This window comes from Aethalodelphis obliquidens, unplaced genomic scaffold (assembly GCF_003676395.1).
Source record: "Aethalodelphis obliquidens isolate GAN/ISIS:26980383/991018 unplaced genomic scaffold, ASM367639v1 scaffold7, whole genome shotgun sequence".
NCBI lineage: Eukaryota > Metazoa > Chordata > Mammalia > Artiodactyla > Delphinidae > Aethalodelphis > Aethalodelphis obliquidens.
Genome location: NW_020837951.1, coordinates 818,028 through 843,111, shown reverse-complemented (window position 1 = coordinate 843,111; position 25,084 = coordinate 818,028). Strand labels below are relative to the sequence as shown.

The 25,084-nt window shown below is 64.5% G+C and overlaps 2 protein-coding genes across 2 annotated transcripts in view; both read left to right on the top strand.

Annotated features, from left to right (window-relative positions):
• The first annotated feature begins 906 nt into the window (after positions 1–906).
• Positions 907–18,880, top strand: LCN12 (lipocalin 12). Its single transcript, XM_027104081.1, is given in 7 exon segments — positions 907–1,825; positions 16,023–16,100; positions 16,350–16,403; positions 16,674–16,807; positions 17,899–18,009; positions 18,743–18,768; positions 18,770–18,880. Coding segments are annotated over 7 exon segments (990 nt in total). The 5' UTR covers positions 907–1,349.
• A 5,531-nt stretch (positions 18,881–24,411) lies between these two features.
• PTGDS (prostaglandin D2 synthase) overlaps positions 24,412–25,084 on the top strand; it is a 3,515-nt gene continuing 2,842 nt past the window's right edge. The window contains exon 1 of the mRNA XM_027105969.1: positions 24,412–24,573. Coding sequence (XP_026961770.1) covers positions 24,460–24,573 — 114 coding nt within the window. The 5' untranslated portion in view covers positions 24,412–24,459. The remainder of the gene's footprint in view (positions 24,574–25,084) is intronic.

Below are 25,084 nucleotides of genomic sequence, written 5' to 3'. Positions count from 1 at the left end.
CCCGGGGAGGTCAAGGCATGGGGGCTCGGCTGCCCAGACCCCCGCCCCTTCCCCGCCCGGGGCCTGCAGCTGACCTGGAGAGGCCTTGGCGGCCGTCCAGCTGGCAACGGGAGACACTCCCGGGGGAGGAAGGGCCCCAGCGAGGGCCAGGCCCTTCCCAGAGGAGAGGGGGCCTGGGACAGAGACAGGGCCTGAAGCCCTGGGCCTTGGGCTCTCCCAGTGGCCTGGCTAGGGCTTCTGTTTAGGACAGGCTGCCCCAGGCCAAGGGCAGGAGGCGGTGACTCAGGACGGGCCCACGGGTCAAGTACAGGTCCTTCCCGCTATCCGATGGAGCCCAGGACCCATGCACTCCGCTGCCAGTGGGGAGGAGGGGCTCTTTGGGGGCTGCCTACGCCCTCCCCAACTATCCCCCAGTCCCCAGGACCAGCGTGTGGGTGCCCCACCCCGCCAGGCTGGCCTGCCCTGCCCCCTGCCCTCCCTCTGGGTTGTGACCGCAGGGACCCCGACCTTGGCCTCAGGGACTGTGCAGCAGCGTGGAGGCTGGCAGGCCCAGGCTCTGCGCCGTGTTCCTGCCGCGAGAATGCCCCAGCCCTGCCCCATCGGGCAAGGAAACGTCATGCTCCCGTCCTGGGACGGAGCATTCTGTCCTCCACCGGCGGTGGAGTGCAGCTGGGGTGAGGCTGCAGGGGAGACACAGCAGGCCTCTGACCCCCAGCGTGGGGCGCCCGGGATGGGGGCCAAAGCGGTGCAGAGCCTGGCTCTCAGGAATCTGAATGGGAAGCTCGGGGCCCTCCACGGGAGCTGCTGGACCCAGCGGGCACCCCACCTCCCCAGGCTGGGACCCAGATGCCCCCCCCGCTGAGGTGGGCCCTGCCCCTGCCCAGCCCACCCCCCAGCCCTCTGCACCCACCTCTCCTCCCGCCAGGGTCCTGAGGAGGAAAGTGCAGAAGATGCACCCCCAGGGAGCGGCGCCTGCCAAGCAGGCCCATAAAAGGGGAGTCCCTGCGTCGGCAGCACTGACGGCCACTTCTCTCCCCTCCGTCCCTGCCGGGATGGGGCCGTGGTGTGCCCCGTGGGTACTACTCTCCCTGCCGAGGGCCCTGAAGGGCCAGACCTCACCCCCACGGACAGTCCCCAGCTCAGTTTCGCAGAGCTTCCAGGAAAGCCAGGTCAGGGGCTGGGAGGGAGGGGGAGGGGGCCGGCCAAGTGCAGTGCAGGGAATCCAGCCCGGCCAGCCCTGCTCTCGGCACCCCCGTGCACCCCTGAAGCCAGCAGAAGAGGACCCTGGATTCCCTCCGTAATCCCCACCCGTCCCTGAGAGGTGGACATATCTCAGTCCCTCTGCGCAGATGAGGAAACCGAGGCCCAGAGAGGCCAGCCATGGGCCAGGATCACCGTCCCCACCAGGCCCAGGGCGGCCTCGGGCTCCTGCCTGTGTGACCTGGGCAGGCCCAGCCTGGGAGCCGTTGCCTAGTGCCACGGGGGGTCCTGGGCCGTCCTGGACTCTGCCGACCCCCAGCCCCTTGAGGCTTCAGGGCGAGTGGTTTGTCCCCGGCCTAGCGGGCAGTGCCCACAAGCCAGAAGACAGGTCCCTGCTGAGCCCTTCCACAGCAACGTTCTCGCTAAATGAAAACAACCTCTTGGAAGTGGCATATGCCATGATCCGGTGCGTGAGGACCCGGGGCCTGTACCCCCAAGGACGGCTGGGGGGCGGGGGACAGGCGCTCAGGTCCTGCGGGGCACAGCCGGGGCTGGACAGAGAGGGGTGCTGCAAGTGTGAGGCCGGGCCTGCGGCTGCTGTATTTGTCATGGTGGGAGGACAGAGGTGCCGCGTTTAAGAGTCTGAAGGGCAAACTCTGCGCTGAGCTGCCCACGCCTGCGGGCAGGGGGAGAGGGCCCGGCCCTCGGTGACAGCAGCGCAGGGGCCCTGCAGGACATTCCCACCGCTGCACTCTCCTACCCGGCCCTGTCCTCCGAGCGCAGGGGCCCTGCCTTTCCCGGTGACTTGACTTCGGCCAAGTCAAGGAGTAGCTGTTCAGCATCAGTACAGCCTGAACAGTCACCGTGAACAGCACGCCACCCACCCCTGCCGGCCTGAGTGTTGCCACAGCTGTCCTGCTGGCCGGCTGCCTGGGACACCCCCTCGCTCATCCCACCCGCATCCTCTCTCTGAGCCTGGCTGGACATCCCTCCCCACGCTCTGGGCAGCCCGGTTACCAGCCTGTCCCCAGGATGGGTCAGTGTTGCCTGGAACCCCACCTTCTGCCCTTCGACAAGCAGAGACCCTGTAGAGTCAAAATGGGGGGCCCTGAGGCCAAGGACACGGGCGGTCCAGCCAAGCCCTGGACTCGCCGGCACCTGGATCCTTAGAGGCACGGAGACGTCAGAAAACCCAACCCCCCAGATGGGCTCAGCCCCCCATCTCTCTCAGCCAAGCCCTCCCTGCAGACCGGGAAGTGTGGCAGCTGTGTGCCAGACAGGGGCAGACGTGGGCAAGGGCCACAGACCGCGTCCCACCCCCCGCAGTGGGATTCTAACCCAGCTGGCCTGGGCCGGGCGGACGTGTGGGCCCAGCCCGAGCTGTGCCCACGACATTGCTGGAGATACTGAGTCCAGGAACCTGCGAGCTAGCGCAGTTCTGGTTCCTTCTAGGTCTCTGAGGTCCCTGAAGGCGGTTGCATGGGCAGGAAGACAGAGCTGCATCTGGGTGGACGCAGTGACCGCCACCTGGGGGCCATTTCAAGGGGAGCAGCCCCGCCCCCGGGAGGGAGGGCCGGGGAGCAGCCCCGCCCCCGGGAGGGAGGGCCCTTGAGGCCCCAGGAGTTTGCTGGGGTTTAGCCCTGCGTGGTGGGGCCAAGCCAGGGCAGCCGGAGGACGGCTGCAGAACTGTGGGAGCTCAGAGGGAGAGGGGACACGGGCTCCGGCCACCGCAGGACCAGCCTGGGTGTGGGAGAGGGCGGGATCACAGGAGGGTCAGAACCCCCCTTCCCTGGTGAGGAAGCCACAGTTTTCCAGGCTGCTGCGGAGAGGAGTGGGGGTGATGCTGAAACGTGGCCTTGCCTGGGTCTTCCGCACACGTGCCACACACACACCACACACAGAGACACCACGTGCACACGCACAGGCGCACACCACACACGTGCCCACACAGCCTTTGCTCCTGGTAACTTTGGCGCACCTGCTGTGAGGGACCGAGGTCCGCAGCAGCCATACACTGGGGACAGCCGAGTGTCCACGACGGATGAACACAAGATCCCAGCCATCCGTCAACAGAGGACGTGACCGCCGCTGACCAGGGCGATCGAGGCTCCTCACGCCTCCGCCAGTGCCGGCCGCGGAGCTGTTTCCAGGACGCAGCCTGGAGAGAGCCCTGTGCGGCTGGGCCACCTGAGCTGCACACGCGCCCGCCTAAGCCCCTAAGGCCCCTGAATGAACTGTTCGGATTCGTTGGGTGCGGAGAGCTACTCGTTTTGCGGCCCAGGACAAGCCTCGTGAGGACGTTCCCTGTTCCCTCACTCATGGCGCCTGCCGACCTGTAGGGTCCTCCTCTTCTGCTGTCTCTCGTCGCCCTCCGCGTGCGGGGGCCGGTTCCCGGTTTCGGCAGGAGAGCTCCGGGGGCTGTGAGCCTGCACCGCAGCGTGGATCTCTTTTAGCCACAGAGAGGAAGAGGATTCTGACACGCACTGCACAATGGATGAACCCTGAGGACACCGAGTGAAAGAAGCCGGACACAAAAGCCCACAAGTTGTGTGGTTCCGTGTGTGTGCAAGGTCCAGAACAGGAACCCCACGGAGACGGAAGGCGGAGCAGTGGTTCCGGGGGGGCGTGGTTAGGAACCCCTACGAAGCTCTAGGGTGGGGACTGGTGTCCAGCAAGACCAGGGGCTCTTCCAGCCCCACGCTCGACCTCCAGGAAGTCCATCACCTACGGGCAACGATTTCATCAACCACGCCTGCGCGACGCAGCCTTCACCAAACCCCCCAGCTGTGCGGTCGGAGAGGCTCCAGCTTGGTGAGCACGTGCAGCCCGGGGGAAGGCGGGCCACAGAGGGTGTGAAGGATGTGCTCCCCAGCCCTGCTCAGTGCATCGTGTGTCCTTAATAATAAACCGGAAATAGCAAGTAAACTGTTTTCCTGAGCTCTGTGAGCTGCTCTAGCAAATAGCCTGAGGAGGGATCACGGGAGCCCGATTCATAGTCGGTGGAGAAGTAGTGGCGTCTGGTGTGAGGACAGTCCTGTGGGGTCGAGCCCCTAACCTGTGGGGTCTGCACTGACTCCAGGTAGCTAGCGTCAAAATTGAGTTGTAGGCCCCCAGTGGGCGCCGGAGAGCCAGAGAGCTGGCTGGCGTGGGAACCCTCACATTTGCTGTCGGCGTGTTGCCGGTAAAAACGGCTCAGAGCTGTATGCTCAAATGGGGCTGCTGCGTCACAGGAAATCCCGTGTCTGGTGTTTCTGTGGTTTTTAAATTTTTTATCTTATTTTAACTGCGTTGGGTCTTTGTTGCTGTGCGTGGGTTTTCTCTAGTGGCAGCGAGCGGGGGCTACTCTTCGTTGCGGTGCGCAGGCTTCTCGTCACGGTGGCTTCTCGTTGCGGAGCACGGGCTCTAGGCACGCGGGCTTCAGTAGTTGTGGCTCGCTGGCTTAGTTGCTCCGCGGCGTGTGGGATCTTCCCAGACCAGGACTCGAACCCATGTCCCCTGTGTTGGCAGGCGGATTCTCAACCACTGCGCCACCAGGGAAGTCCCCGCGTCTACTCTGCCGACACACATATATACACACACACACATAATATATACACACATATATACACATGTACGTATATATACATATATTTATTACACATTAGTACAAAGAAAATGATGAATTGAAAAATAATCCAAGGAAGTGTCAGGAAGGTAAAAGCAGGTGGGGACAATATAGAGCACAAAATAGATGGTACACCTAACCCCGATATATTAGTTATCACATTCAATAAAGTTAACTAAATGCACCTCTTAAAACAACAAGCTGATCAGACAGGACTTTTAAAAAAATCCATCATACGCTGTTTTATGAGAGAAATATTTAAGACAAAAGGGTAAAGAAATGTTAGGAGGTAAGGAAAGAAAAAGATTCCCTGGGGGCTTCCCTGGTGGCGCAGTGGTTGAGAGTCCGCCTGCCGATGCCGGGGACACGGGTTCGTGCCCCGGTCCGGGAAGATCCTGCATGCCGCGGAGCGGCTGGGCCCGTGAGCCACGGCCGCTGAGCCTGCGCGTCCGGAGTCTGTGCTCCGCAACGGGAGAGGCCACAACAGTGAGAGGCCCGCGTACCGCAAAAAAAAAAAAGATTCCCTGGGTAATACTAATCCAATGAACGTTATAGTAGTATCAGACTAAACAGACTTGAAGACATAAGAATTACTAGTGATTCAAAGATTATTTGATAATGATAGTAGAATCAACCCATCAAGAACATAAAAGAATTTTAAATTTGTATGTGACTAATAACATGGCCTTGTAACAACCAAACCAAAAATAACAGACCCACAAGAGACACAAACCCACAATCCTGTGGGATTACTTTATACACCTCCCTCAGTAGATAACAGTCCAAGCAGGGGTGCTGATCGATAAGGACCGCGAGATTTGAATAACGTGGGTATGGGGAGGGCACTGCATTCCACAGCCTTAGGACGGACGTTTCTCACCAAGCACACAAGGAAATCCTTTCCAACAGCTCCACTGAGGCAAAACTGCCATACAGCAAACTGAACACATTTAATGTGGACACTTGGTTAAGGTTTTAAATATGTGTATGTCCATGAAACCATCACGATGAAGGTAAATAAACGTGCTTGTCACCCAGAAAGTTTCTTTGGACCCCTCTCCCCACAACGGCTGCTGTCACTACAGATGATAAGTTTGCATTTTCCAGAGTTTCATGTAAGTGGAAACATACAGAACCTACACTTTTACTGGCTTCTTCCACTCAGAAAAAGTGACCTTGCAATGCATCCGTATTGTGGCTGGAATTGGTGGTTCCTCCCTTTTTGCTGCTGAGTAGTATCCAAGCAAAGATGTACCACAGGCTGTTTGTCCATCTGCCCGCTGACGGACATTTCGAGGGTTTCCAGTTTTTGACTGTTACACATACAGGTAGCCCACAAGGGTATTTACAAAAATTGATGAACTACTAGACGACAAAGCAAAAAGATTAAAGAGAAAGAGAAAGATTAAAATGGAGGAGTATGTTATCTGATGACAACCAAGCGTATTATACATCAAATCTTCTAAAAAACTCCTTGCAGGCCTGGCCATTAAGAAATGTTCTTCTAGCAATCCTGTAAATTAACCATACTTCAATTTAAAAAAAGAAAGGAAAGGGAAAAAAAAAAGAAATGCTCTTCTAAACAGCTGATGAGCCGGAGAGGAAATCACATGGATATCAGAAAATATTTTGAACTAAACGAATTAAAAACACTTTACATCAAAGCTCGTGAATCATACCTGCAGCTGGAGAGCGGGGCCCTTGGCCTCGTCTGCGTGTGTTCACGGCGGAGGCCAAAGAAGGGTTAACCCTCTCGCTCAGGAAATGTAGAAAGAGCAGCAGCGGGAACCCCAAAGGTGGCTCAGGAAGAAGTAATGCAGAGCGGCCACGACTGAAACGGAAAAAGCGACAGAGCAGATGTGCATAGTCACAGGTGGTTTCCGAAAAGGCTAATCAAGTAGACAGATCTTGGGCAAGTCCGCTTAAGGGAAAGAAATGAGGAAATAAGGGGAGAAGGAAAGAAAGGAGGAAGCAGAGAGATAGACAGACGGAAAGTACAAATAACCAGTGTTGCAAATAGAAGACGCAGCGTCACAACACAGCCTGAGGCGACTTAAGCGGTCACAAGAAGATGTCGTGGACACCTTTACACGCCGGAGTGGAATATTTCCATGGAACGGGAAAAGTCCAAAACAAAACAAAACACCTACTAAACTGTCACAAAAAAAAACAGCACGTCAGGAGGGCAGAGCAGTCGGCTGCGGTGGCGCTTAGGACGGTAGACAGGACCCACCCGCGTCAGGACTGGGGCGCGTGACGCCCGCTGCGGGTTGAGCCCCGCGGGTTCCGCAGGAGGAGGGGGTGCGGGAGCCCGCGAGGGGACCCCTACACGAACATCAAGCCAGCGGCAGAGAGCTGCTCGCGGCGTGAAGTTCTCATAAACGAAGGGTAACGGAGGGCAGATTTGGGCCGAAAGGCACTGAATTGATGAATGGCCCCCCTGCGCGGTGGCCTTCTAACTCCCCTCCAGGCCCACGTGATCTTCCCGGCAACAGGGGGAGAGGATGATTTCCCCCTAAAGAGACCGGGATCCCCCGTGCAGGTGAGGAGATGCCCGCCTTCTCCTAACGCGAGGCACCGCACGGCCCCTGCAGCTGTCACCCAGAGAAAGCACCTACTTCCCACACTCGGCCGCAGCCCCACGGAAGGTTCTGCTTCCAAAAAACCACGATTATAAAGTTAACCTCCAACGACATGTATATAAAACTGTAATGGGAAGAAGGAAAAACCACGAAGGAATCACACACGCGCACGAGCAGAGACGCGGGCCAGGATGTTGGTCCTCACTCGGGGCCCGGCCTGGGGTGCGGCCGACACGCGGGCCCTCCTTTCTCCGCTGCCCGCTCCGCCTTCCCCGCCCGCAGCCCGCCTGGCTTCACGCCTGATGGACGACCCCCCCTCTCAATCCCCCAGGCGGCTGAGTCTTTGGTGGCCATGGTCCCACCAGCCTGTCCTGCAGACCTGGAAGTACCAGGCGGCCCCCAGGGAGCTCCGTGCTCCCACGCGGCTCTCCTGGCCCTCATTCTGTACAGAAACCCACTTTCCCCTCCTGCCTGGGGTCAGTAGCCAATAGGAGAATCCTTTCCTTTGCTGGGGGCAGTCACCTTCTCTAATTCTGTTATTGTGTCCCCTGGAAGGAGCAGCAGGTGTCCTGCCCGGACAGGAGGTAGGTCACAGAACGTGTTAGTGACCAATTCCCCCTGCACCTCTGGTTCCTGCCCCCCTGGCACCACACGCATGTTGCCAGGTTGAAAACATTCCCTGCGTCCTTTGAGACAGAAGCCAGCCTCCGGGCACTGCCCCCGCTGTCACTGTGATCAGTCCTCAGAAGCCAGCCCACAGTTCCAGGGACAGGGACCTCATGAGGATGGGGGTGTCCACAGCAGGAACCCACCCTGCATGCTTCCCTCCCATGCAGAATGCTGGGACCCAGGTAAGGCATCCCGTGGGTATGGACAGTGGCTATGGACCCGCCCGATGTGGCCTGACCGTCAAACCCAAGTGGCATCAGGAAAGGGCAAGGAGGCAGGTGCCTGACCCCCCTCATCCCGTACACGGACACCATGACCAGGCATCGGGGAAGGGAGGGCCTGGGCGTGGGGACGGGATTGTGTGAACCCCCGGCACCCACCTCCCCGCTCAGGTCCCATAGTGGGTGGCTGAGCTGGACGGGGGGAGGGCAGACCAGGCAGAGCTCGTCCTGGAATGTTGGCCCCTGAGGGGCTCACGATGGGACCCGGGGAGCTGCTGGCTGGAGCCGTGCGGCCCCCGCTGTGGGCCCCAAGCCGTGGCCTCAGGCCCTGTGGGCAGCTGGCTCGTCTCTTCATCCTGGCCCCAGAGCCCCCATCACCATCTGGGCCTGCTGGGCCCAGGACCAGCCCCCTGGGCGCTTCCAGAGCTGACGCTGCCTGTTTCCTGGAAGAGGAATGTAGAGAGAAGGTGGGCCAGGGTGACGGGGTCCTGAGTGGTCAGCCCTGGGGAACGGGATCTGTGGGTGCAGAGCTGAGCTGGAGCCCCTCCCACCCTGCCCTCTGCCCTCCATTCTGGGTCCTGAGGCCTAGCGCCCACTCTGGCCCCTGGGAAAGCACCTTTCCCGGTAGCCCCCGCTCAGAGGGTAACCTGGGCCTGGTTGCCTGGTTCCCGAAGCGTCACCCAATGGACTTCCCGACGCAGACAGTGAGGACACAGGGCCCCTGAGGAGGATGGTGTCACGTGGCTGGGGGGCCACCCAGTCCAGGTGTGACAGGGTAACCTGGGGAGTCCCTCTGTTCACCCTGGGGCCTGGGGAGCACCAGAAGATGCGTCCTCCCAGTTCCCAAGGAGCCCAGACACCTCTGCTGGGAAGAGAGAAGGGGAAGCGCTGTGTGGACGGGGCTCTGTGCACCTCCGGGCGGGTCCACGGGGCAGGTTCCCAGGGACCGGGGCTGGTGAGGCCTCCAGGGTCAATCTCGGCCTGGGAAGGGGCCCCCACCAAGCTGCCCACCTCTGCAGGCCCTCTGACCTGGCCGAGGAGCCAGACCCGACGGGCTTGGATCCCAGCACAGAGGGGAAGTGCGGGGGCTGACAGGCCAGGCTCCCTCCGCCCCGCCCCCTGTCAGCTGACGGGTTCCCAGGAGCCGGAGGGAGAACAGGCCCACCGCCAGCCCAGCAGGCAGGGCCCTCCTGACCCCTGCCCTGGAGCACCCCAGAGCCATCACACCCCTTTCCTCGCTGGTGACCTTGCTGGAGAAGGCTTGCAAGGCCAGGGTGCCCGGTGGCCAGAGCTCAGGCTGCACTGTCCCAGGCCTGGATGTCAGGGCGTCCAGTGTCACCCACCACCCGTGGCTGACAGCAAGACAAGGGGCACCCAGGGCTCCTCCCGGGCAGCCATCCTGGGGACCACCTCTGGTGTCCTCCGGGCAGACTAGAAACGGGAGTGGGCTCGAGCGGAGGGGCTCCAGCCACCGTGGAACCAGACCGGGGACCAAGAGGCCTGGGTGCCCGCAGGACTGCGGGGAGGGTCTGACCGCCCACCTCCCTCCCCCGGCGAGGACGCTCCGGTTCCCCAGGCTGTTGCAGGGTCGGGAGCGGGCGCTGAAACATCGTCTCTACCGTGTTCACGCACACAGATGCACGTGCACACGTACGTGCACACTGGCCTCCAACCCGAGACACGCTGTCTCTTGTTTCTCTTTGGAAGGACCTCCCCAGGGGGCGGGATGCTCTGAGGCTCAGGGAGGAATGCCTGGCGGGAGCTATTTTGTTTTGAAGGAAGTTATTGGATTTCTTAGGTCTGTGTGGATTAGCTGGGAGTCAGGATTTTTCCACTCCGTCAGTTACTGGGCCTCTGAGACCCTAGACAGCACACGTCCCCCAGAGCAACTACACCTCAGCGGGCGGGGTCCCCTGGCTCTGTCCCAGGGGGAGGGCCGGGCTGAGTGGCACAGCGGCCCTGGGTCTGGGCTGGGGAGGGCAGCAGAAGGCCGGGGCTGTCCCAGAAGCAGACCCCGCTCTGGCTTGTCCAACTGGCCTGATCTCGGCGTCCCCACACCGACCTTCCCCCGTGTCTCTGGGTCCTGTGTCAGGTCTCACCTCCCACAAGGCCCCTGGGGCTCGGGGACGCTGGTGCCTGTTGTGCCGCCGGGTCCCATGGCGCCATGGGGTGGGACCCTTGGGAGGCCACCGCAGCATCCGTGCCTACCCTGCCCTGGCCTGGCTCTTCTCGGGCCGAGTGGGCAGGGTGGCTCCGGGGCAGGGAGCTGCCCCCGCCCAGAGCCGGCCATCTGGAGACGGTTGTGGCTGAGCCCTGGGGGGCCGGGACAGGGCGTGGGCGCAGCACGTGCGTGGGGAGAGTGCGGCCCTTCTTCTCACCCTGCAGTGCTCGTTTTGCAGGTCAAGATGCTCAGAGCCCCAACCCCCTGACCTGTTTATTTCTGGGGAGGGGGAGGGGCACCCCACGCCCACCCCTCCCCTGCCTGGCTGGGGGAGGAGCCACGTCATCCTTCAACAGGTGCGGGACAGGTGACCCCCACCTGGTGGTGGAGGGGAAGAGGAGTAGGGGCGGGAGGCATGGAGGGAGGGGGCCGGCCGCGCTCTGGGGAAGGGGCCGGGGCAGAGACGGAGGGGCATGAACCCCAGGGCTGCAGACGCGGGTAGCCCTGAGTGAAGAACAAGTGGCCGTGGGCACCTAGGTGTGTGTGTGTGTGTGCATGCTTGTGGGGATGTGCATGTGGGTGTGTCCCCGGGAAGGGGACTCACGGGCCACACCTAGGTAGGGGACGGGGACTGACATGGACTCGGTTCTGAGCCCAGGAGGAAAGGAGGAAGGACCAGCCCCCGAGCCCCCGTCTGGATAGAGATGAGGGTCCCGCTCCGCCCGGGCTCAGAGAGGTGCTGTGGTCGCCCGCACAGGGCGCTGTGATTTGGAAGCCGCGTCTGCGTGCAGCTCGTAGTGCTAGGGGACATGGTGGCCTTCCCCGGCGCTTCCCGTGAGGGCTGCCAGCCGGGCCAAGGATGAGCCACAGGGGCTGTAGGCAGAGCCCCCAACGCCGCCCCAGGGAGCCCAGGCCAGCAGCCCCTCCCCAGCAGCGGGGCCCTGGCTGGGCCTGCGCTGCCGAGCTTGGCAGGAGCCGTGGGCTGGGGAGGCCGCCCTGGGTCCGCTGACAGCGACCTTGGCCACGCCGGCTCCTCCGAGCAGTGCTCACCCTGAGGCTGTAGAGACAGTCAGTGCCCCCGCCCCAGCCCTGCCGGGAGCCCGGGGTCCCTAGACCCCCGCCAGCCCCGTCCTTCTCCGAGTCTGGCTCTGGACGCTTGTTACAGGCCTGGATCTGGGTCTTCAGAGCCCTGGGTGAGGTCAGACCCACCGCAGGGCACGGGGAGCTCAGGCCCGGGCCTGCGGGGAGGTGCTGGGGCCGCCGTGCAGACCCCAACTTCATCGTCTGCCGGACAGCAGGGCAACCAGCCCCGCCCCCCTACGCCACGCAGGGCAGCCAGCCCCGCCCCCCTACGCCACGCAGGGCAGCCAGCCCCGCCCTCCACACGCCACGCAGGGCAGCCAGCCCCGCCCTCCACACGCCACGCAGGGCAGCCAGCCCCGCCCTCCACACGCCACGCAGGGCAGCCAGCCGCGCCCTCCACCACGCCGCGTCGGACCGGCGTCAGTAGGACGGCCGCCTGCAGCCCCGTCGCTTGCAGGTGCCCACGCCACCTCTTCCCTAATCCTTCTAGCCGGCGACCCTGGTCCGCGGCCCCGCCAAGCGCCTGAGGCCCAGAGGACCTCGGGGCTGAGGGGCCAGCTGTGGCCGAGCTGGACGGAGCCCTGAGCCCAGGTCTCGGCCATGGGAACCCAGCCTGGGCAGTGAGGCCCCTGCTTCGCCCACCTCTCGGCCCCTCCCCTCCCGACCTGTCCCGATCCCGTCTTCTAGTCCAGCGTCCATTAGGGCCGAGCAAGCCTCTCAGCCTCCATCCCCCATGGCCAGGCAAAGTCCCACGCACAACTGTCCCCGTGGCTCTGGGGGGCGGCGCCCAGCGTTCTCACACGGGGAAGGACGCGCCTCTCTCCAGGAGTGGGCAGAGCCTGGGTCCCGCTGGCCCACAAGCCCCGTTCTGGGCCGTAACCTCCGTGGCCTCCCTTGACCTCTGATCCCGGTGGCCGGTCTCCTCCCCCAGGCCTCACCCCACGGCCTTCCTGGTTCCCCTCCGGCCTCGCCTCTCTGCAGCCTCTAACGAATCTGGTTCCTCTGTCAGGGCCTCCAGGCACAGGCCTCCAGCCGCCCCTCCCTCCCCCTATTCTGTCACCACCTGTGACTGCAGCCCTGTCCTGACTCCAGGCCTGGGTTTCCAACCACCCCTGGGACTCCACTGGCTCCTTCCCCACCTGCCACTGGCTCCCTTCTGCTCCTGCCACAGGTCAAGGGAGCCCCAGCACCCCACACCCCCACTCCACCTCTCCTCGAGATCTTCTGACTGTCCTTCTCTAACCCAGGGTCCCCCCAGGTATCTCATCTGTGAGCCTCTGAAACAGGCCCTTGCTGACCCCCGCTCCGCAGTGGCCTGCCTCCGCCTCTGCCCAGTGTGGGGACCCAGCTGGCCGCTGGACGGGGAGGGTCTGCCCGGATCTCCGGCACAGACTAGCGGGGGTCAGGGTGTGCCCTGGAGGGCCTGGAACCTGGGGGCCGCAGAGCCGTGGCCCAGAGGACGCTGACCTCACGTGGAAGGAGAGGAGGGTTGTCCTGGCCTCTGGGCCTGTGCGGTGGCTGGACTGTGGGTGACTGGGGAGGTCGGCCACAGAAGACGGTGGCCAGGGAGCAACTTCCAGGCTCCAGCACCAGGGGCTACTGGGCCAGCCCCTTCCTTTCCCCCACCCGAGAGCGTCTTGGTCCCTTGTGCACCAGGGCCTCCGCCAGCGCTGCCACTTCCCAGTGAGGCTGCCCGGCCTCTGCTCCTCTTCTGCACACGGAGCCTCCGGCCAGGACATCGGCAGCTGCGGGGAGGGGACACCTTGGCTTCAGGCTTCAGGTCTCAGCACTCTGAGAAGCTCCTTGAGACCCAGAGGCCGGGACGCGGCTGGGGGCGGGTGTGGGCCTGGCGCGGGGCCTGTGGTCATCGTCCTTGGGGAGGGGCGCGAGCTGCCTCCCCTTCTTGTCTGTGGGGGCTCAGCGTGAGCCAGTGACACGGCCACGCGGAACGCAGACTGCGATTCCCGGCCTCCCGAGCCGATCTTGGCCTCGCGGCTAAGTCTAGACAGCAGACGTGTGGTGACCTTTGCATCCTCCCGGAAGCCTTCTGAGAGAGGGGCACCCTCGCCCCTATCCTTGGTGCTGGTGGAGCCAGCAACTGGGGCAGAGGCCATGCACGGTGGTGACACCGGCAGGAGGGCCAGTGAGCCTCGAGGCCCCACATGGGCCCCAGCCGCCACCTCTGGGCTTTTACATCAAAGAGAAACAAACTCCCGTCTCATCTAAGCCATAGTCACGCCCGGCTATTTCTGCCAAATCCCAGCAGAGGGGTGGTCTACGAGATCCCTGCCCAGGCGTCCAAACTGTCAAGGTCAGCAAAAGCCAGGAGCATTTGGGAAACTGTCACAGCCCAGAGAGCCTGAGAAGCCTTGACGACCGACTGTCGTGCTCTTCCCAGATGGGGTCCTGGGACAGGAAAGGATATTTGGGGGAAACTGAGGAAATGGGATAAAGCATGGACTTCAGTTAATCACGTGTCAACACTGGTTCATTAACCGTGACAAATGTTCCACGCTAATGTGACAGGCTAACAACAGGGCAGCCGGGTGGGGGGTGTATGGGAACCTTCACAACTCTTCTGTAAATCTAAAACTAGTCTAAAATTTCCAGTTTATGTAAAGAAATCTTATCGTTCAAACACTTTGCACACGTGCAGGACACGGCGAGTCGGTGACCCCCAGGAAAACGGACCGCGTTGTGCCGCGGTGGGAAGATCTGTCGACGGGTCCGGCTTCTGCTCAGACTTTTTCTTCCTGAATCCACTTTGCTGGGCTTGCTGGGAAATTCCCCATCTCTTTGTGGCGGTTTCCTCTCGTTATCCTTCGGATGTCTGTAGACTTCTTTTTCATTCCTGCCGTGTTGATTTGTGCCTTGTTACTGTGTCTCAATTAATCATCCCGGGTTTCTACCTCTGTTTTTAGTCTTTCCCGAACCTCGACGTTTGCCTGATATTCTATTATGTTACTAATTCTTGGTCTGCTGATAGGACGGCCCTTCAGAGCATCCAGGCTGCCCCCTCCCCGAGGCCCACGCCTCCGGGTAGCAGCCTCCTCTCTGCCCCGCCTCCACTTGAGCCCCCGAGCCCCAGGGTCTGAAATCAGCCACCCCTCGGGGTTGTCTACAAGCCCCTGTGTGCTCTCCGGAGAACCGGGACCAATAGGATATGTGTATAGATGCCTGTGAGGGAAATCTGTTCTAGGAACGGGCTCACGCGGTTATGAGGCTGTGAAGCCCCACGGTCCGCCGTCTGCAGGCTGGGGCCCCAGGAGACCGGGGGGTGCGACTCAGTCCAAGTCCGAAGACCTGAGGAGGTGTAGACCCTGGTCTGGGTCCAAAAGCGCAGGAGCCAGGAGCGCCGATGTCCGCAGGCAGGGGAAGAGGGTCACGGCTCAGCTCCAGCGGAGTGACTTTGCCCCCCACCTCTTTCTTCTATTTGGGCCTCCCGGGGGCTGGATGGGGCCCCCAGCCCCGCTTTCCTCTGGCCCCCAAATCACAGGCTAATCTCTCCCAGAGACACGCTCCCAGACACACCAGGAATGAGGTTCTACCAGCTCTCCGGATGCCCTTAGCTTAGGCGACTGGCCTGCCTGGGGCGCGGCCGAGCCCCTCAGCCACTAGCCGGGGGGCCGCAGCTCCGCACACAGCCAGGAGTCCCAGGGAACCATCTCCCGAGAGGATCCCAGGTGCCCGGAGAGCAGGCCTGGGAGTGGGTGTGTAAGCAAAGACCCAGGATCCGTGAGAAGCTCTGCTTCTGCCAATGCAGGCTGAGCTCCGGGTGGGGGCCGGGGGACCCTCTGGACTGCTCAGCCCCGAGAGAGGAGAATACCCTCCCAAGGCCTTAGGGGGTCCAGAAGCCCCCCAGGCCCAGAGGGAGGTGCCCAGACCCTCCGGCCTGCACCCTCCCCACCTGCCTGCCACCTCTGTGGGCAGGTCCCGTGCTGAGAGCCAGTTCTGCACATCACGGGCCGGGGCTCTGTGGGAGAGTGTGCTCCGCCCCCGCCCAGGGTCCAGGCACCAAGCCCTGAACCCAGAAACTCCTGTATCCCCCCAGGCCCCCAAGAATTGCCCTGCCAAGGGTCAGTGGCCAGGCCGAGTTCTCTCTGGGGCACCCCCTGGCCGGGTCCACCTCACCCAGGGGCACCCGTTCAGGACTGGGGGAGTGGAAGGTTGGGGGCCACCGTGGCCAGCCGGCAGCCACCATGGGGCAGCGGACCTTGCGGTGTCCGGGAAAGAGGAGGTTTGCCTGCTCCCCCGGGTCTGGGGCTGCCGAACACGGTGGTGGCCTCAGGCGGCCCTGGCCCAGACCGGACCTGGGCGCAGAGCGGGGTCAGTGGCTGGCCAGCCTGGCACTGACACTCTCTGTCCCCCCCTGCCCCCGCTCTCCACCGCCCAGCCACCTGCCCCGGGACCAGAGCACGACTCAGCCATCTCCCAGACCGGGCAGGCGGGGATGGGTTCCACACTGTGGGCCCTCAGCTCAGGTGCCTGTGTGACCCCCCCAGGCGTGGCTGGGCGCTCCCAGCAGGCGTCCTGGCCCAGGAGACCCTGATGTCCAGTGTGGGGTGGCGACTGCTCGGACAGTAGGCACAGGGGGCCGGGGGCACGTGAGTGTAAGGAGGCCAGGCTGGGGCACGTCCCCGTGGGCTGGCAGTCTCAGCAGGTGCCCCTGTCCCACCCACTTCTAGGGCCAGGGCCCAGAACGGGGCCAGATGGGTAAAAGGACCCACTGTCTGATCTTCGCTGGGCCACGTCCAAGGGGGGCCTCACAGCCTCCCCACCGCAAGCCCTCCTTGGACGCTCTCACTCTCGCACCTCTCCCCCTGGCCCAGTTGCACCCAGGAGACAAAGGGGCAAAACCTTACCCTTCCTGGATTTGGAGGAAGGTGAGCTTGCCCTGGGGTGGCGGCTAGCAGGTGAACCCGTTAACAGGGGCTCCCAGGCCAGCCCCTCCGCCACGCCTCCACCATCTGCCAGGCCAGCGGCCGCCCAGGCCTCCCGCCTCCTCGCTCAGAATGGAGCCCCTGGGACCCTGCGGGTGGCCTCATCCTGCTGGGAGCGTGGCAGACCCAGGCCCAGGGCCCCGAACATCTCCGGGGGCTTCAGTCACCCTGGGGCCCGAACTGGCCTTGCCACAAGGTCTATCCCTGGCACAGCCTGGAGAAGGTGGGCCGAGCGGGCATCTGGGGCGGAAGGCCCGGGACTCACCTGGACAGGAGGAAAGAGGGCGAGTGCAGCCGGGCCCAGACCGACTCCAGCCCTGCCTTAGGCCATAGCCCTCGGAGCACCGGTGAGGCGGGAACATCTCGGTGCCTCTGCACAGATGGAGAAACTGAGGCTCGGGAAGGTCAGGGTCATCCTGTCCCTGCCACGCCCAAGGGAGCCTCTGGTCCCTGCTCGTGCCTCGGGGCAGGTCCAGCGCGGGGACCTCTGCCCGGTGAGAGGGCCCCTGGCTCCTGGATGCCCGGGCGGTGTGGGACGGGCCTCCCGGGGCCTGTTCAGCCCCAGCTCGGCACAGTTTCTGGGGACAGCGTTCCCTCGTGGCCCAGCAGGCAGCACCTTCGGGGAGGACCAGTCCCGATTCAGGACGGCCTCGGCGATCTTCAAGCTCAAGGACGACCATCGCTTTGCCATCACCTCTCTCTCCTCAGGATGAGGCTGGACACCCAGAGCCCCTGCCTGGAGGCGGGCAGGCCAACAGCCCGAGGGAGGGCGGCCAGCACGGGCCGCAATGGGGAGAGGAGCCAGGTAGGTGCAGCCAGAGCTCGGCTGGAAGAAGGAAGGTACCCAGGTCCAGGCTGGTGGCAGAGAGACGGGCCCAGGGGACCTGGTGACCTCATCTAGGACACCCGACTTCTGCATCCGCCCGCCTTCCCGCCAGGCTGCCCTGAGGGATGGGCCGCCACGGGAGACGTGTGGCAACAGGACTGTTCCGGAAGGACCCAAGCCTCCCCGACCCGGTTCACCCACCTGCCCCGCCCCCCGTCCCCAAAGCCCCTCCAACCGGGGGCCTCCTCCCTCCTCCCTCCTCCCTCCACCCAAGCACTCCCCGCGGGGCCCCAGCCCGCGCACACGGGGTCCACAGCCCTGTCCCCAGGGGCGGCCAGACCAGGACCCCTCGGAGGCCTGGAAGGGGGCTCTCCCACCCAGGAAGGGCCCAGAGCTGCTCCTTAGGTCACAAGGCGACCAGGGGGGGCCTGGGGGGCACCCAGAGGGAGGCCGTGCTCAGCAGCCCCCCACCAGCAGGAGGAGACGCGCGGGGTGGAGATAGCTGTCAGCACTTCTCCCTGGCGCTCCACGCGGAGGTCGAGGGCCACGAGGACAGAGGGGCGCAGTCTGGAGGGAGGCTCCTCCCAGGACTCACCCCTTTCTCGGTCACAGGGCCGAGGAAGGAGCTGAATTCTGAGCTGAGGGAGAAACTTGTCGCGTTTGTCCAGACGCTGGGCATCTCCCGTGACCACACTGCCTTTTGCCCCAAAGCAGCACTGGGAGGTCTGCGGCAGCTGGGGCGGGGCACCGGGGGCTGACACTGGGGAAGGGGCCCGGGAGCCTGAGGGGCTGAGGTGCAGGGGCCGGGCGGCAGTGTCCACTGAGGAGGGGCTGTGTGCCCAGCTGGGGTGGGCACTAGACCTCAGACACGCCTGTCCTGGCCCAGGCCCACCTGGTAAGCAGGTCATCAGGACCCAGGTAGCAAGGCTGGGGGCCGGGGCTCGGGAAGGGGGTCCCAGGCAGGACCCGTCGAGCAGCAGAAGGTCCCAAGGGCAGCGGCCACGCAAAGGCACAGCGAGGGCGGCCCTGGACGAGGGGCACGGAGGAGGGGACTGAGGGGGGACAGCTTGTCAGATGGGGAGGCCAGGGCAGGGGAGGGTCACCCTGAGGGCAGAGAGGACGCACAGGGGCCCGTCTGTGTGACCAAGGGAAGGAGGGGACAGGCCCATGGGACTTGTGCTGGGGGGCTGGGAAGGGGGCAGTCCTGAGATGAAAGGTTAACGCTGCAAGGACACAAGTAGGTTCAGGGCCTCAGAAGAGACCCAGCGGGTGAGGGAGGCCCCGACCCGGCCTTCCTTAACTGCGTCAGGAGCACGGAGCGGAGGCAGCAGGCCGCCACCAGGACCCCGGCCCCAGGCACCTCTTTTGCCTCTGCCCAGACCTCCAGGTGCCCCTGCTCCGACCACCTTCCCCCCTCCACGGTCCCCCCACCCCGGGCCACCCCCTCCCCACCTAGGCCCCCTGTCCTGGGCCACCCTGTCCCCACCTAGGTCCCCCCACCCCGGGCCACCCCCTCCCCACCTAGGCCCCCTGCCCTGGGCCACCCCCTCCCCACCTAGGTCCCCCCACCACGGGCCACCCCCTCCCCACCTAGGTCCCCTGCCCTGGGCCACCCTGTCCCCTTGCTTCAGGAGTGTTTCCCAGCGTCCCTGGTGTTTCCTGTCTCTGGCCCTTTACACGTGATAACTTCACACACGCAGAGCTCACGTATGAGCGTACATCACTTACACACCCACACACGCACACGTGTGCACAGGGAGGATGCCCTCGGGTGCACGCACGCTCACAGGCACGTGCACGCCCTCTGTGCCCGGCGGCCCATTCTGCAGTGAGCCTGGGGCCCGCGGGCGCTGCCTGAGGAGCCTGGGCTGGGGGCAGGGGTTGTGCCAACAGGCCCTGCCCCTCCGACCAGCGCTCCGGCCTCACAGAGCAAGTGTCCCCCGAGGCCTGAGGGGGCTGTGAGGAAGGCTGGGGCACTGGGGGCCTCCTGGGGCCCAGGCAGCGCCTACCAGAGGTGAGGCAGCCAGAGGCCCTGCCCCTTTCCCTCCCTGCGCCCCAGGCCTCCCGCTCTCCAGCGCCCGCCCCGTTTCTGCCTGGCCTCCCCGCTCTCAGATGGCCCAGGCCGGGCCCTCGTGAAATGCTGGACCCACCCCCTCTGGAGCCCAGCCTAGCCCTTGGCTGACCCCATCCTCACAGCCAGTCAAGGCCTTGGCTGTGCCTCGTCTCCCGAGGCCACATCTGTCCCCCTCACCCCTCCCGCACCAGGAATAAACATTTGGTGCCCAGATGGGCCGGCAGGACTGCGCAACGACAGTGGCGTCCTGGGGCTGAGGGGCGGCACCCAGAGCCCCGGGTCGCAGGCCCAGGCCGGGCAGCCTGAGTGTCCTTTCTGACGTTTGTCCCCACTTAACTCCCCGGCAACCGCCCCCAAGGGCTGGGCACGCTCCTGGCCAAGATGAGCCCTGCCCAGCACCACCCCTGCTAGGTGCCCCCCTGCTGCAGGCCTTGATCAGAGCCGTGGCTCCCATCCACCAGGGGTCACCTTGGGCCCTGAGTGAAAGGCAGGAGCGCCCACTGCAGGAGAATACTTAGGCCCAGGTCCAAGGACCTCAGGCCCAGGCCCCAGGGGTGGCCTTGCTTCCCCTGGCGGGACCAGGAGATCCTGCAGCGCCTTGGGCCAGCCTGGCATGGTCAGGTCACAGGGGCGAGAAGACTTCCAGAATCAGGAGACTTCAATGAGGCCCTGGATGAGGAAGACCCCACAAGAAACAGGCCTGGCTTTGGGGTCCTTTCGGGGGAAGGGGGGGCCCAGCCTGGCCGCAGTGGCTCAGGAGGGCCCATCCGTCGATGCTCCCAGGAGACTGGTGCCCGCAGGCCCCTCCTACCCAGAGACCGTGCACCCAGCCTTCCACAGGTGAGGGGACATGCTTTAGCTCCAACCACCCCCCGCCGGGCTGGATGCTTCTGGAAGCCACCTGCTCTGGTCACCCAATCCAGAGTGTCACACCCGTGGGAGGCTGGGGGCTGCGGGCCGTGGTGGGGGGCAGGCCGCTCTCCCCACAGCCCTGCCAGGCCCCTCTCTAAGGCAGAATGCCGCAGCCTCTCTACCTCCAGAGGCAGCCAGCCGGCCCCGGGCTCCTGCTGGCCAGGAGGAGCCTCGGGTTGGCCGTGACCATCCTTGGGCCCCTTGGGGTCTGGCAGCAGTGCTTCATCCCACCCCCCGGCCCTCCCCCCGCTTTGGCTCCTGGGGCAGCGCAACCTCCTGGGCTGGGAAAGAAGACGCCAGGTGGAGACATGGTCATCACCAGGTGTCGACAGTGGCCAACCCAAAGCAGAGAGGGGACGAGGAGACAGAGGCCGGGCCAGCACAGGGGGAAGAGTGGGCCCCCTGTGGTCTGGGTAGAAACTCAGAGAGGGCCTCATTCGGGGACACTCCGAGTCTGGGGTGCCTCCTTAAACTTCAGAGCAGCTATCCTCTGGGGAGCCCAGGCGGGGGCGTGGAGGGCTTCTTGCCCCCGGAGGAGCCCTGAGCTGGCTGTCCCGTCGGTACCCAGCCCTGGTGGTCTCACGCTGCAGCCCCAGTGCCCCACCCCCACTTCCAGCCCCAGTGCCCCACCAGGCCGCACGGCCACTCTCCGCTTTGGCCATCTCTCCACCGGGCTGCCTCGGGTCTTTCCCAGGGCAGCCCTGGAGGCTGGACCCGTCCAGGAGCTGGGAAAGGGGGCAGGGAAAGGGGACGAGGCCTTCGGTGATTTTCTGGAGTCTTCTGTCTAGAAGCTTCTAGGTGACCCCGGGCGCTGCCCCTCTTCTACTTAAAATCTACTGGCTGGGGATCCCCCCATGGGAGGAGCATGCTGGATGGGGTGATCTCCGGGGCTGTGAGCCACCTCTGGAGGGCGGGGGACAGGCCTGAAGGGTGAGGTGGGGTCCAGCTCAGCTGCCCACCAGCTCAGTGCTCCCTCAGAGCCCCTTCCCGCAGGCTGGGGGCACTGATGGCCAAGCAGCAAGTAGGTGGGGTCCGTGAGGTCCCTGTGAATCCCCAATCCAAGACCAGCGGACACTCCATTAGCCACCGGTCAGTGAGAGGCCACCAGGTGTTGGGAGAGCCTCAGCTCTGAAGGGCCAACCATCTCTGGGGGATACTGCCTGGGGACTGGGACCCGTCACTGCCCCCCAAGGAGATCAAGCCTAGGCCTGGGCCCGGGCTTGCCTCTGACCTGCTGGGCCAGAAGCAGGGGGCTGGCAGCAGTGATCTCTCAAGGTCCAGGCCAACTCCCGGCATCCTTGTAGCCCAGCAGCTTCCCTCCCGGGCAGGTGCCCATCCCCCCTCATGCCTGGGCCTTGGGCTCCAGGGATACTGCAGCCTCAGCTCCACTGATCGCTGAGCAGCCAGGTCTTCGGCTCACGTGCCCCCAGGCCCACGGAAGGCCTGAGCCCAGCCGCACCCAGAGCTGCCAGCTTCTGCGATGGGCCCAGAGACGGGGAGGAACCCAAGGCGGGGACCCCAGGCCAGCCTCCTGGGGGTCTCTCCTGGTGCCAGGGCTGGGAGTGGGCTCCTGAGAGGCCAGGGTCTGGCTCCCGGGCTCAGGGCAGTCACCTGCCCTCTCAGACACCCCACCTGCCTGTCCCCCCGAGACCCAGGGAGCAGCCCCTGGTCTGCCAGGACCGGGCAACTTGGCGCTCAGTGGGTGCCAGGAGGAGCCTCACCACCCCCGTGTCCAGCACGTACCCACCACCTGGAGGGCGGAGATGGCCCAGCCGGCGCTGCTGACCACACGCAGGGCCAAGCTCAGAGCAGAACGGAGGGGTGCAGAGGGCACAGAGGGGGTCCTGGTGCCTGTGGGATCCCCCTCTCGCTCCCGTGCCCAGCCTCCGTCCTGCACAGCCCCAGGGGAGGGGAAGAAAGGGGCAGAAATCTTGCAGGAGTTGCTGGCAATGGCCCAACCCTACCTGGACCTGGCAGAAGGTGAATCACCGGCCCTTGGGGGGCCAATGCCAGGTGTCCCCATCAATAGGGCTGTCAGGGGGACCCCTCCTCCACCTGCCGGGCCCAGCAGTGCCCAGGAACCCCCTTCCTGGGCCCCGAAATCGTGCCCTGGGTCCTCTGCAGCTGGGCCAGGCCCAAGCCCCCACTCAACCCCAGTTTGCTCAGGGTCCCCTGGAGCCCGAGTTCCAGGAGGACTGGGTAAGGGGCTGGAGGGGCACCTGAGGGAGAGCCCGGGGTGGGGGAGGAGTCCAGGGCCCCAGCCTCAGCCCAGCCCTGCCCACGGAAGGCCCCAGCGCTGCAAAGGGGTTCCCAGGGTAGCCCAGGGACAGTGCAAGGTCCGGGCACCCGTCCCCACTCCTGCCTGCTCTGACGGACTGTCCCCACACGGCCTAGAGCATGAACAGTGCCTGAGGGGCGGGAGCTGATGGGAGGCCAGGCCAGAGGGGTGGGGGTCTCAGGCCTGCCTCTGCCCCCTCCCCTGCACTGTTGCCCTCCTTACCTCCCCCCCCATCCCCCATCACACTCCCCCCGACACAGGTGCCTCCTCTCTCTCTCTGCCCCCCCGCTTCACGTTGGCCTCTGCCTCGTACACCAAAGGCTCCCACAGCCCCAGCACCCGTGAGAAAGTAGGAGACCCTCTGCACGGCACTGCCCACCCAGCGGCTCCCCCAGGCAGCCCCGCTGAGGGAGCTCCCTGGTGCCCCCCGCAGGAAACCCAGTCTGCGCTCCCAGACCCCTGGGCCACTGGGGAGGGGCGACAAAGGGCGGTACACGCTGGCCTCACAGCCCCAGCGAGGGGTCCAGCCAGGGCCAAGCTGCAGGCACCCTGACCTCACCAGGATCCCCGTGGGCCTGATGCCCACCCTCCTGCCCCCACTAGGTGGGTGGCAGCGCCCATGCTGGTCCCATTCAGGCAGTTGACCTGACCCACACCTCCCCCTCGATCATTTCCGGCCGCCTTGGGGCCATTCCAAAGCCCGAGGCCAGGGCTGCCAAGAATCCAGCTCCCGGGCGGAAGGTACCAGGCACTGGGACGGGAGCCCGCACCCTGCCGGGAGCCGGGCCTGCGTCTAGGGGTGACCAGCCCCTGTCCCCTCACCGGCCACAGCTGCGTCCCCTCTGTGTCTGCACCACACACGGGACCTCCTTCCCCAGCTTCATCCCTCCCAGCCCGTACCCCAGATACTCGCACCCACCGCACTCACCCCACTCACCGTTGCTCAGAGCCATTGAGCCGACTCAGTCCTGTGCTGAGGCCCTGGCTGGCCTGGGGTGGCCTTGGACAGAACCAGGGGGACAGGTGACGCTTGCCAGATGTGAACAGGGCCCGGGACCCCATCAACCCAGAGAGGCCTCTGCAGGGAGGCCGCCCTCTCTGTAATCCACTGCCACTGGGGGAGGTACCAGCCTCAGCACCCCAGGTAACAGGACAGGCTGAGCTCCACAGGGTGGGCGGGACTGGTGCAGGCGGGGATGCGCGGTGTGGGGGATGGGCCTACGCCCAAGGCCAGAGGGGCCCCCGGGCTGAAAGAGGTGCCCAGGGGGCCCCAGCCAGAGCCCCGACAGCTGGCCGTCGGGGGAGGCTGTGCCCAGCACATCCGGCCCTCGGCCTCTGCTTCGGGGGCAGATTTGGCTTCTTTACCGTGGCCCAAGTTTCCCGTCACCCCGGGGCCTTCTGGGCCTTTCAGGATCAAACTCATACAGTGCAAACGGGGCCTCGCTTCCCCTCCCAGGGTCGCCAGGCTTGGAGACGGAACAGTGGTAGGGCTTGGGCTGGGGGCGGGGGGGTTCCCAGTCCCCGGTGGGAACTGACCAGAGGCCCCAGAGGCAGGGCGGCACCGAGGCTCTTGCCCCCTGCCCCCATCCAGGCTGCTGCGGCGGGTCTTTCTGGGACTGGAGAAAGGACCAGCCACGCAGGGGCCTCTGGCCGCCCGCCCCCGCTCACCCTGCTGTGGCAGCGCCCAGGCCTGTCCTAGTCAGTGCCTCTTACATAAGCAGCCCTGTGGGGGGCTCAGCTGCCGCTGGGCTCAGCTGCCCTGTCCTGCCCCCAGCATCACGAGCCTCCAGTGGGCTGTCCTTGTGTCTTGGGTGGAGGCCAAGCCAGGCCCATAAATAGGGGTCTCCCCGGTGGCCTCCGCGCCTCCTGCCTGCCTCTCTGCCTGCGCTGCCTGCTCGGCTCTGGGAGAATGGCCGCTCTGAACATTCTGTGGACAGGGCTGGCCCTGCTGGGGGTCCTGGGGGTCCTGCAGATTCCAACCCAGGCCCAGGCCGCCCTGCAGCCCAACTTCCAAGAGGACAAGGTGAGGGGCTCCTTGCCGGGTCCCCAAGGCGGGACAGGGCCATGTAGGGAGCAGGGTGCTCCCTGGGGCCCAATTTTCTCCCTGGGAAGGGGGTGCTGAAGGGAAGGAGGGCTGGACCGGCAGGAGGAGGCTGACAACGAGAGGCCTTCCCGGGCAATTCGCCAACCAAGATCTGGGTACATTACCCCCGACTGGCAGGGAAGAACCTGTGTCCACGAGCGCCCACACGGCACATGCAGACACGCGGATCACCTGCGTGCCCGTCAGCCCTGACCCAACACGGTTAGCCCAACGAGCTCACGATGCCCAGGGAAAACAGGCACACCTTCCACCCCTGGGTCCTAGGACACACCTCCGTGGGCGAGCGCGAAGATGGGGATGCCGCACAGGGCGGCGCCAGGGGATGGCCACAGCAACCGAGTGCGCGCGCGTTCGCGACCCTCCCCCCACTCCCCGCGTGCGCGCACACACACACACACACACACACACACACACACACACACACACACAC